General features: G+C 38.8%; 1 protein-coding gene across 1 annotated transcript; it reads left to right on the top strand.

Annotated features, from left to right (window-relative positions):
• The first annotated feature begins 581 nt into the window (after positions 1-581).
• MPZL2 (myelin protein zero-like 2) lies at positions 582-10,802 on the top strand. Its single transcript, XM_011926879.1, has 6 exons — positions 582-1,015; positions 2,017-2,183; positions 2,467-2,677; positions 4,883-5,030; positions 7,849-7,924; positions 9,930-10,802. The coding sequence occupies exons 1-5, from the start codon at positions 958-960 to the stop codon at positions 7,910-7,912; spliced, it is 648 nt and encodes a 215-aa protein (XP_011782269.1). The 5' UTR covers positions 582-957; the 3' UTR covers positions 7,913-7,924; positions 9,930-10,802.
• Positions 10,803-12,622: the final 1,820 nt, after the last annotated feature.

The raw sequence follows: 12,622 nt of genomic DNA, 5'->3' as shown, positions 1-12,622 counted from the left end.
TGAGAGCCCCGTGTCTGATTGATTGCTCATATTAGCTGATATTTGGTGGAAAGAGGACCAGATTTTTAAGAAAAGTTCTGGTTTTGCCACATGGTAGCTGTGCAACCTTGGACAAATCATTTACCTCCTCGGGTTCTTAGCATCCTCACTGGTCGAATGGGAATGCTTCACGGGGCGTTGTGGAGATGAAACAATCAGCAGGACAGCACTTTGTAGATTGCACTGGGATGGTAGGGTGAACGAGCAGGGATGGTGTCCTGATTTGTCTTTAAATTCTTCAAAGGTAAAGGATTGTTAAACGTGGAGATTTGATTTGGTTTGTTTCTGCCAGGTCTCCTGGAAAGCTACAAACTAGAAGAAGCACAGAAATTCTTGTGGTAACAAGGGTATCAGCTTTTGGTCCACAAAGGGTCTTAAGGAATTCCGACTCCCGTTTTGAAATTGTATCGAATCCAGTCCCAGGGGAATGTGGCCCTGGGGTGGTGCTTCGAGAAGTGGAATCACTGCAGGACAGTTTCAACATTCACTTCCCAGGCACCCCTAAAGCCTGTTTTAAAAGGGCGTGTGGGGGCCAAACCCATAACAGTCTGGGACATTTCAGACACCTCCTCTGGCTGTTTCCGAGGCCATTTAGAGGCCAGAGCCCAGTCAGATTAAATGAAAGTAAAGAGAGGACTGCGGGAGTTTGGGACCTTTGTGCAGACGTGCTCATGCTCGTTAGAGTAGAGGGCGGGAGAGAGGAAAGGAAGGAGGGCATTGGGAGCTGAGGCCCCTCCTTTCATTTCAGAAAAGTGCACAGGCAGAGAGGGCTGAGTCACAGGCACAGGTGAGGAACTCAACTCAAACTCCTCTCTTTGGGAAAACGCGGTGCTTGCTCCTCCCGGAGTGGCCTTGGCAGGGTGTTGGAGCCCTCGGTCTGCCCGGTCTGGTCTCTGGGGCCAAGGCTGGGTTTCCCTCATGTATGGCAAGAGCGCTACTCGTGCGGTGCTTCTTCTCCTTGGCATACAGCTCACAGGTAAGAGCCGGCGGGCTTCTCTCAGCGTTTCCTCCTTCACTACTCACTCTATAAAGTTAGCTAATTGTCTTAGAAGTTGTAAGACTTTTGTTTGGGAGTCTGAGCCACAGATACAGTTTGTTTTACTTTGGATTTTACTGAAACCAAAGTTGGTGGACTGTTTTTGAAGAATTGCTCTCGGACAAACAGGTTTAGGTGTGTTCAGCTGCCAGTGATTCAGGCACAGAGAGGGCTTTCTAATCTCAGGTTACATGCCATTTTTGTGTGTGTGGCTGTTCTCAACCTCCCACTGCTGGCAGGACTTGGCATTTGGATTTCTGTGTGTGGGTCTTGTCTGTGACTCTCAGCAACACCAGGAAAGTGGAGATTGTTAGAGAGAGACCTACCGTGGTTTTGAAAGTGCCCCAACACACACATTCTAAATGTAAATATCAAGGTAAAAAAAAAATGCCACGTGGTATAAAGGTTCCAGGGGTGCAGGCAAACATAAGCTGTCTGGAGTTGATTCATTCGGTTTCTGCAACAGACTAGTAACTGTACGACATCCACATAAGGACCTGTCTGGAAAACTTACCTGCTAGGAGACCACTTTACAAACAATACATAATACTTAACCTTAATACATAATGTAATGTCTAATCAATGTTATGATTCGTTTTAATTTTTTTGTTTCTGCTTTCAATTCTATTTGCGGATGTTTGTAGTTTGTTATAACAGTTTTGAAGTCAGTACCACGAGGCGAGGCTATCAAGCTGTGCAGAAAGCAAGAGCATTATGAAGGCTTGCTGTGTGGTAGTTTAGTTATCACATGGAATGGGAGGGTCCAGATTGCATATGGGTAGGAGTATGTAGATTCTGGGTGAAGTAAGTTTGGGAGCTGGGGCATCTCAGTTTCACTTCACTTTAAGTCCTACTCAGATATTTATTTTGGAAGTGTCAGCAGAAGTTCTCACAATACTATATCCCCTGTTAACCCTTCTTTTTCTTCTTTTTCATTGCAGCTCTTTGGCCTATAGCAGCTGTGGAAATTTATACCTCCCGGGTGCTGGAGGCTGTTAATGGGACAGATGCTCGGTTAAAATGCACTTTCTCCAGCTTTGCCCCTGTGGGTGATGCTCTAACAGTGACCTGGAATTTTCGTCCTCTAGATGGGGGACCTGAGCAGTTTGTAAGCAGATTTTTGTCATTTTCCAGGGTACTCTTGGTTAGGGAAATAATAAGCCAGTCCATTTCTCCTTTCCCTTCCAGTATTTTTCTTAGCAGCAAGCACAAGGTTAAGCTGGGAAACAATTCCTGGGACAGAGACTGAGAGGCTGTTGAAGGGGAAAGCAAGTGACAGAGCTGCAGACAGGACAGTTGGGTTTGCTGGTGTTTCAGTTCTGCTCCCACCATCTTGGTCTCCTTGCCTGGGGTGCTGAGTAAGAAGACCTTTTGCCATTTCCCCTCTCTAGGTATTCTACTACCACATAGATCCCTTCCAACCCATGAGTGGGCGGTTTAAGGACCGGGTATCTTGGGACGGGAACCCTGAGCGGTATGATGCCTCCATCTTTCTCTGGAAACTGCAGTTCGACGACAATGGGACATACACCTGCCAGGTGAAGAACCCACCTGATGTTGATGGGGTGATAGGGGAGATCCGGCTCAGCGTCGTGCACACTGGTAGGTTATTCAGGGAACAGTGGTTTTGGAAAGGATGAGAGCTTGTAGAAAAGAAAGGGGCAATCATTGTTAAGGGTGAGAGAGAGGGACAATCTTTTGTGATGGATAGAGAGAGGGACTAGCCCTTCAGAACTGGGAGCCTCAGAGGCTCTCCCTCAGAGGGAGACTGAAGAGTTCTGGGGTAAAAAGAGAAAGGCTTTGTTTGGCCGTGGAAAGAAACAGAAAGTAAAGCAAAGGAACTCAGAGAATCCGTTACAAAAATGGCATTGAGATTGTGAAAGGGAGAGGGAGCAATTCTTTGATAAAAGGCTTACCATAGGTCTGTTTATTCAAGACACTTACTGAGTACCTACTCCAATGCTAGGCACTGTCAAAAGTGCATGACATACACTATCTCATTGAACCTCCACACTACTCTAGGAGGCAAGTACTAATAATGGTAGCTAACACTTACTGAGTACTTCCCAAATGTCAGGGGCTTTACATGACACATTTTGTTTAATCTTTACATATCTCATCAGTTTATTGTGCATCTAATGCCTCCCATCTTGCCAATGGGGAAACAAGGCTCACAGAGGTTAAGTCACTTGCCCTGAGTCATGTAGCTGATAAATGGAGTAACTTAGGACTCAAACCCAATCAACTCTGAATCTAAAACTGTGTTCTAAACTGGTGCATTGTATTGTCTGTATCCCTATAAAGGACAATCTGGAAAACCATGCCAAGCAACAAAGAGCAAAATACACAAAACTTACAAGTTGTAGATCTGGGTTTGAGTCATTGCTACCATTTACCAGCTATCAATAAGTCTTATTTTCCTCATCTGTAAAGTGAGAGTAACACAGTGAGGATCATGATGAGGATAAAATGAGATAATAAATGTGAATATGTCCCCACCTCTGAATTGTACTTAATAGCTACCATACACTGAGTATTTATTTTGTACAGGCACAGCATGGAACAACTTACATGAATTATTTTATTTTTTATTAAGAACTCAACAGATGAATATCATTATCTCTGTTTTATACATGAGGAAACTGAGGCTCAAAGAAGTTAATTACTTCAAATCACACAGCTAGGTATTTCAACCTAGTGTTCTCTGGTGTGTGCTCTTAACCAACACTACCCCAAACATATAAGCCTGAGAAGTGGTATGATTTCCTTTCATTCATAGCACAGTTTGAAACCATTTCTCAATGCCCCACCAACAGAAGACTGTGTGACCTTGCAGAAGTCATTTGAGTATTGAAAGAAATAATGTAATGGTTTGGGACTTCAGTTTCTTCATCTGCAAAATGAACAGGTTAAACAAACAAAAAATCAGTGGTTCTTAAACATATGTGGGTAACTATTCTTTGAGAATGAAAGCCATGGCCCTGCTTCCCATAAAACAATGGAGACATACACAATGAGACATGGATTGTGTGGGCTTGCAGACTACCTTCCATCCTTCTTACCCACCCTCCTTCACGGAGTCAAGGCTGGGAATCCTGGACTAGACATTCTCTAATGTCCTTTCTGGCTCTGAGGGCTTATGGAAGTATAATCAGAAATCAAGCTAAAGGACAAGTGTGGCTTAGGGGACCTTCCCTCTGGTTTCCCTTTTCCATCATTTATCCACTAGACTGTAGCTTCTGATTAACTTTCCTATCCTCTCAGTGGCATGAGCTCCTTGAAGGTGATGTCTTTTTTGGCTCTGCATTTCTATCACAGTGCCAGGAACGTAGCAGGCCCTCAATAAATCTGAATAAATGACTGAGTGAAAGTGCTGAGAAGTCAGGGAGAAATGAGTCGGGCACTAGGTTTGATGAGGTTAGCAAAAACCTTACCCCATAGGTAGTTCAACCCACCCAGTGGTTTTCAAAGCTGCATCAGAATCACCTGGAGGACATGTTAAAACAGATTGCTCAGCCCCACCCCTAGTGTTTCTAATTCAGCCGGTCTGGGGTGGGGCCTAAGATTTCCAGGTTCTCAAGTGATATTGTTGCTGTTACTTCGAAGACCACACTTTGAGAACCACTAAAGTATGTGTATGGTTTTCCTGTTGCTAGTAGGATTTACAAGGTAATATAGTATTTTATGCATAAAGATAGGAGAAAGGAAGATTCCATCTATTGATTAAACGCATCCCTATTATGTCATTAGATTTCATTGTAGTCCTCTTCTTTTTAGAATCCTAACTTAATCTTTTTCTCCTTACAGTACGGTTCTCTGAGATCCACTTCCTGGCTCTGGCCATTGGCTCTGCCTGTGCACTGATGATCATAATAGTAATTGTAGTGGTCCTCTTCCAGCATTACCGGAAAAAGCGATGGGCTGAAAGAGCTCATAAAGTGGTGGAGATAAAATCGTAAGGCTGGGCAGTTCTGGGAAAGTTCTAACACTCTAATGGTGACTCTTGGTATTTTTCAATGGGCTAAACAGTTGCTGAACAGATGTTTTTCCCTTCAAGTAAATCCTACATAAAAGAATTCACATTTGCAGGACAGATAAATTAGGTATGAACTAGTAACTTTACAAAAGTTTTCTCGATTTTACAAAATATTTCCTTATGAGATTTCTTTACTATGGTGTGGGGGGGGGTTGATTTTATTAAAATCTGGTATGTAAAGCTTTTCTTAAAAATCCCTTATGTTTAAAGTGAAGCATACATTTGTAAAACCCACTGGGCTAGGCAGTCAGCAGGGCCACTATGAGTCAGTGCCTAGGAAAGTCTGTTGTGCTGATAGCAGGTGTTCATTAAACGTATTTTAAAATTGAGATAAAATTTACCTACTGTAAAATTCACCCTTTTCATGTTGACAAGGTTGTGCAGCAATCATCACTAATTACAGAACCTTTTTAAGCTTCCTCCCCTAAAGAAACCCCATATCCCTAGCTATCACTCCCTATTATCCCCTCCCACCAGCCCCTGACAACTACTCATCTACTTTCTGTCTCTATGGATTTACTTATTCTGGACATTTCATTTAAATAGAATCATACAATATGTGGCCTTTTATGCCCAGCTTCTTTCACTTAGCATAATGCTTTCAAGGCTCATCCTTGTTGTAGTATGTATTAGTGTTTCTTTCCTTTTTATGACTGCATAATATTCCATTGTATGAATATACCACATGTTGTTTGTCCATTCAATTGATGGGCATTTAGGTTTTCTCTACTTGTTGGCTACCGTGACTAACGCTGCTATAAACATTCATTTACAAACTTTTGTGTAGATCATATGTTTTTAATTCTCCTAAAAGTGGAATTGTTGGGTCATATGGTAACTCTGTTTAGTTTTTGGAGGAACTGCCAGACTGTCTCTAAACAGCTGGACTATTTTGCATTCCTATCAGCAATATATGAGGGTTCTGATTTCTCCACATCCTCCTCAACACTCATTATTGTCTTTTTTTTTTTTGTCATAACCATGTATTAGGCCGTTCTTGCATTGCTATAAAACAAACAAACAAACAAACCTAAGACTGGGTAATTTATAAAGAGGAGATTTAATTGGCTCACGGTTCTGTAGGATGTAGAAGCATGGCGCCAACGTTGGTTTGCTCCTGGGGAGGCCTCAGGGAGCTTTTACCGATGGCAGAAGGCACAATGGGAGCAGGCATTTCACATGGTGAGAGCAGGAGAAAGTGAGAGAGTTGGGGGAGGTGCCACATAGTTTTATAGGACCAGGTTTTGTGAGAACTCACTCACTACTGAAGACGGCACCAAGCCATGACGGGATCTGCCCCCATGACCCAAACACCCTCCAACAGGTCCCACCTCTAGCAATGGAGATTACAATTCAACATGAGATTTGGGCGGGGACAAATATCCAAACTATATCAAGCCATCTAGTGGATGTGAAGTGGTATCTCATTGAGGTTTTGATTTGCATTTTCCTAATGACTTGATGTTGAGCATCTTCCCATGTTCTTATTGGCCATTTGTATATCCCATGTTCTTATTGGACATTTGGAGATGCATATATTCAGAGTTTGCCCATTTTAATATGGGGTACATTATTTCACTTATTCTTGTTGAGCTGTAAGAGTTCTTTAAGGGATACTAATTCCTTATCAGAAATACAATTTGCAATCATTTTTTCCCATTCTGTGGGTTGTCTTTTCATGTTCTTCATGAAACATGTCCTTTGAAGAACAAAAGTTAAATTTTGATGAAGTCCAATTTATCTATTTTTTCTCTTTTGCTGCTAATGCTTTTGAGTCTCATCTAAAAAATCATTGCCTAATCCCCAAGACCATGAAGATCTATGGCTATGTTTTCCTCTAAGAGTTTTATAGTCTTAATTTTTACATTTATATCTTTTGAGTTTTATTTTGAGTTCGTTTTTGTATATTGCTGAGACAGAAGTGCAAATTCACTTTTTTGCATGTGGATATCTAGTTGTTCCAGCGACATTTATTTCATTTCCTTAATAAGTAATTACTGAAATAAACAGACCTTTTTTGTTTTTTTTTTTTGAGACAGAGTTTTGCTCTGGTTGCCCAGGCTGGAGTGCAATGGCACGATTTTGGCTCACTGCAACCTCCGCCTCCTGCATTCAGTGATTCTCTTGCCTCAGCCTCCCAAGTAGCTGGGATTACAGGCATGCACCACCACGCCCAGCTACTTTTGTATTTTTAGTAGAGAGAGGGTTTCACCATGTTCGTCAGGCTGGTCTTGAACTCCTGATCTCAAGTGATCTGCCTGCCTCAGCCTTCCAAAGTGTTGGGATTACAGGCATGAGCCACCACGCCCGACCAAACAGAACTGATTTTAAGAAGCCTAAACAAACTCAACTCTGAAGTTCTAGTTTGAATAGAATCAATAAAGATGACTTAGGTCAACACAAAACTTTTTTTTTTCTTTTGGAATAACAAATATAAATTAAAGGTGGGATACTCATGGTAAAATAATTTGGTGTCTGCTTTAAAACTCTGGAGTTCCCGAATCAGAATCCAAACTGTATTCCTTTATATTCTGAAAAGTCTCTAAGTTCAGAGGTGTGAATATTATTAATTAGATGGCACCAGTTTAGCTCTGTGTAAACTTCAATCGACTCCCAAGTGCATGTAATTCTTCCAAAAATATGGGGGGAAAATACTTTACCTGAAGCTTCTGTGGGATTTGCCTACTTGCTTCTTGTCTTGTTCACCTGACATTCGGTTTCTGCTTCTTTGTTACAGAAAAGAAGAGGAAAGGCTCAACCAAGAGAAAAAGGTCTCTGTTTATTTAGAAGACACAGACTAACATTTTTAGACGGTAAGGTTCACAAATAGGTTGATTTCTTTCCTCAGCTTTCTGACGTGTCCAGCCCATCTCTAACGAGGACTCCCAGATCACTTTATGGCTGTTAGGTGTCTCCCATATGAAATTAGAGGAGCTGGGTCAGGGAGACAAAAGTCTTCTCTTAGTCTTATAGATAGCTCCTCCTTCAAGTGTATTTTGTGCAAAAGATTAAGAAGCTGGACTCTACTGCCATTAAAGCTGAGAGAATTCTAAGGTTATTTGTGGCTTCGGGGTTGTATTTATTACTACTACTACCAATAAATATTCAACAAGTAAATAAATCTTTTTTAAATCAAAAGATTAGTATCTGCTTATTCTGTTTTTGTTTTTAAATTGTAAACCAATTATTGTATTAAGAGAGTGACTCAACAGATGTATCTGGCAGTTTTTACAGGAGAGCTTTTGTACTATTTGGAATTGATTTCAACTCTTCTCATTTAGTTATTGGCACTAATAATTACATGAAATGAATCCAGTTTTAGTAGTGTATAATTTTATTTTTCCAGTTTTCAGGTTCATCAGACTTAAAAAGTAGGATAATTTATTTTTATTTTCTTTGTTTTTGAGACAGGATCTCAATCTGTTGCCCAGGCTGGAGTATAGTGGTGCGATCTCAGGTCACTGCAACTTCTCCCTCCCAGGCTCAAGTGATCCTCCCACCTTAGCTTCCAAAGTAGCTGGGACCATGGGTGCGAGCCACTACACCCAGCTAATTTTTGTACTTTTTGTAGAGATGGGGTTTCGCTATGTTGCCTAGGCTTGTCTCACTTGAGCTCAAGCGATCCACCTGCCTCAGCCTCCCAAAGTGTTGGGATTACAGGCGTGAGCCACTGCACCCGGCCAATTTATTTTTCATATGCTCAGAATTTCTCCCATTCTCTGAAATAGGTCCACACATTTAATTTCTAGATGTTATAAATCCAGACATGCAAACTTAAATTTTACACTCATAAGAAAGTTCTTGATATTAATGACTTTATCCTGTAAAACTCTGGCTCTCTTACATGGGAGAAAATTTTTATAGACCATTATTAGTTGCAAAGAGGGTCACATTTTTATAGGCTAAAGTTCCAGTGAAAGACCTCAAGGATTTATAAAATAGAATAGGCAGAAAAATGATTGTATTGTAAAACCAGAAAACCAAAATTAACATCAGGGAGTTTTTACCAATCAACGGTTATTGTCTTTTTAAAATTAAGGGGATTATCTAACAAGTTGGGGTCATGGAAAATAAATATGGGAGATGTTTTAGATCAAAAGAAACTTAAGAGATGAACACAATCAAAGTGCAATGTGTGATCCCCAACTGGATGAATAATAGTGTGAACAAGCTAGTTGTAAAACAAAAAGCTTAGAGGGACAATTGGGAAAGTCTTGAATATGAAAATGTTAAATACATGGATAATATTAAGGAATTATTTTTAGTTTGCATTAAGTATAGTGATGGTATTGTAGTTATAAAGAAAATGTACCTATTTTGAAAAACGCTTACTGGAGTATTTAGGGGTAAATGTCAGCAATTTGCTTTAAAAGCATAGGAAAAAAGCAAATAAAACAAAAAAGGCTTCAGAATTAGGTGACGGGGGAGATGAGGTAAGAAAAGAAAAGAATGAATTAATGAATTTAAGGGATGGGTAAATTCCACACACTCTCTTCTCTACTTTTCTGTATGTCTGATTTTGTTTGTAATGAGAGTGAGAAGTGGGGAGAATATGGAATGTATGTGTGTGAGCAAGTTGTGGGTCATCCAAGTGTCCATGCAAGGTACTTAGAGGCTATGATTTAAGGATACTAACTCTGAAAATTATGTAATAAGGATTAGGAAACTTCTTTTAAAAATTAAATTGGGGGAGAATATGAATATTTTCCCTCAGAATATTTTCTTTCTAATAACATATATGTAATTCATAATGTCAAGTATTCCTATTGCACTCTTCTCAAATATGTTATCCATTTAAACTTTTGTTTTGTGTTTTAGGAAGCTGATGATTTCCAAGAACAAGAACCCTAGTATTTCTTGAATGGAAACTTTTCTTTGGCTTTTCCAGTTGTGACCTGTTTTCCAACCAGTTCTACCGCATATACAAGCAACATCCCTCTGGAGCCAGCACAGTGCTCGTCCATATCACCAGTCATACACAGCCTCATTATTAAGGTCTTATTTAATTTCAGAGTGTAAATGTTTTCAAGTGCTCATTAGGTTTCACAAACAAGAAGCTACATTTTTGCCCTTAAGACACTACTTATAGTGTTATGACTTGTATACACATATATTGGTATCAAAGGGGATAAAAGCCAATTTGTCTATCATATTTCCTTTCATGTATTTCTTTTAGCAGCACTTCTGCCACTAAAGTTAATGTGTTTACTCTCTTTCCTTCCCATATTCTCAATTAAAAGGTGAGCTAAGCCTCCTTGGTGTTTTTGACTAACAGTAAATCGTAAATTCAAACTGTTAAATAATATTTTGATTTTTATGTCTCTCCTTAACTAGGAGACACATCTTGTTTTATTGAATTTCTTTCAATATTCTAGGTGATAGATTTTTGTTGTTGTTTTGTTAATTAATCCAACCAAGATTTACAAAAGCACAACGCTAAATCACACAGTAACTACAAAAGGTTGCATGGATATGAAAAGATTGGTAGATGCCATTGCAGGATGAATCACCTGTCACTTTTCTTCTGTGCTGGGAAAAATAATCAACAATGTGGGTCTTTCATGAGCAGTGACGGACTGTTTAGCTTACTACGTTGCCCCCCAGTTCAATGATCTATAATAACAGAGCAAAGCCTATGCTCATTTGCAGACTGGAATCATTAAGCAGTTTAATAAAAATATTGTGAAACAGTATATTACAAGTTTGAAAATTCAGAGCTGGTGAAAAAAATCAACTCTAAATGATGATAATTTTGTACAGTTTTATATAAAACCTCTGAGAACTAGAAGAAATTGTTAACTTTTTTTTTTTTTAAATTCTAATTCACTTGTTTATTTTGGGGGAGGAAGGCTTTGATATGGAGCACAGAAATACCAAAACTACTTTAAATGGAAAAAAAATAATTTTATTCTTTCTTTCCCCTATACTGGTAGATAAAGCAAACTTCATAAGTGGGCTATTGAAAGAAAAGTGCCTTTTAAAAGTGTTTAGTTTCCTAGCATCTTTTCCAAGCCTAAGATACAGAAGTATTTGTTCAAAGGATAGAAAACATCTAAAAGTTTAGGCTCAAGATCAATGTTTACAGACTGATATTTTCAGTTTTTAATTGACTGGGCTGCAGATGTTATTTCTTTTAACAAACTGGAATTTTCAAACATTATCTGCATTTAAATGTATGGACCTTGATATTTTTCCAATACTATTTTTTAAAAAATTGTTTGATTTACATATGAGCCTCAATTCTGAAATTCATTACATATCTGTTTCATTCTGCCTTTTATACTGTCTAAAAAAGCAAAGTTTTAAAGTGCAATTTTAAAACTGTAAATTACATCTGAAGGCTATATATCCTTTAAACACATTTTATATTTTTTCTTCACAATTCTAACCTTTGAAAATATTATAACTGGATATTTCTTCAAACAGATGTCCTAGATGATGGTCCATAAGAATAATGAAGAAGTAGTTAAAAATGTATGGACAGTTTTTTCAGCAAAATTTGCAGCTTATGTCTTGGCTAAATAGTCAAGGGGTAATATGGGCCTGTTGTTTAGTGTCTCCTTCCTAAAGAGCACTTTTGTATTGTAATTTATTTTTTATTATGCCTTAAACACTATGTAAATAAACCTTTAGTAATAAAGAATTGTCATTTATATAATTTGTGTATATACATATCTAAAAGTTCTACACCGCAGGGAAAACAGATGGATATATATTTTATCTTTACTGAAAAGTTTTCTTAGTAGAGACAACCTGCAAGTCAATAATGGATACAATTAGTTTCTACTGGGTAAACAGAAGTATACAGATTTCCACAGAATTTTCACATTGCTTTGGATAGCTGGGAATTGGGCATAACAACACTACTTAGTTTGAGCGTTCTTTCAAAGAAAAGTATCAAAGATTATATTTAGTACTTTGCATTACATTTTTAATAGGGAAAACTACTGGCTTTCGAGTCCAGTAAAGGAATGAAAACTGAAAAATGGAAACTTAATTCTTTCCCAAGGCGAAAGCATACTTTTATTCTCCTCCTGCTTTCATTGACACGTGGCTGTTTCCAGGGAAGAGGCTTACTGATTATTACAGCAGTGTACTTATTGTACCATCTCTTTTTCAGAAGTATGTGACGCCATCTTATTTCAAGTACTGTGATGACATAACTTTCTTACTTTTCCAACCAAAGACACACAAATCCCAGTTCTCCTTTTCCTCTAATACAGACTGTAATGATTTGATCATCATTGTCACTGCCAAAAGTAATTTAATAAACCCCTAATTTTGGATGCTGTGATAGCTACCCTAAAAAGGACAACAACCAATGAGGCTTGTGGCACATATCACTACAAGCGCCTAATATATATTTATCTATGCTGTATGATCTCCCAGGTGTTTCTGAACTCTAAATTTACAGGAGTGTATTCTGAGAACCTTCAACTAAATCTTGAGACGTAAAAAACGATGTCTGATATGCAGAGCATCAAAATTACTTACTTCTGCAGAATTCCACA

This window comes from Colobus angolensis, unplaced genomic scaffold (genome assembly GCF_000951035.1).
Source record: "Colobus angolensis palliatus isolate OR3802 unplaced genomic scaffold, Cang.pa_1.0 Scaffold7, whole genome shotgun sequence".
NCBI classification, from domain to species: domain Eukaryota; kingdom Metazoa; phylum Chordata; class Mammalia; order Primates; family Cercopithecidae; genus Colobus; species Colobus angolensis.
This window is presented reverse-complemented; position numbering and strand designations above follow the sequence as displayed.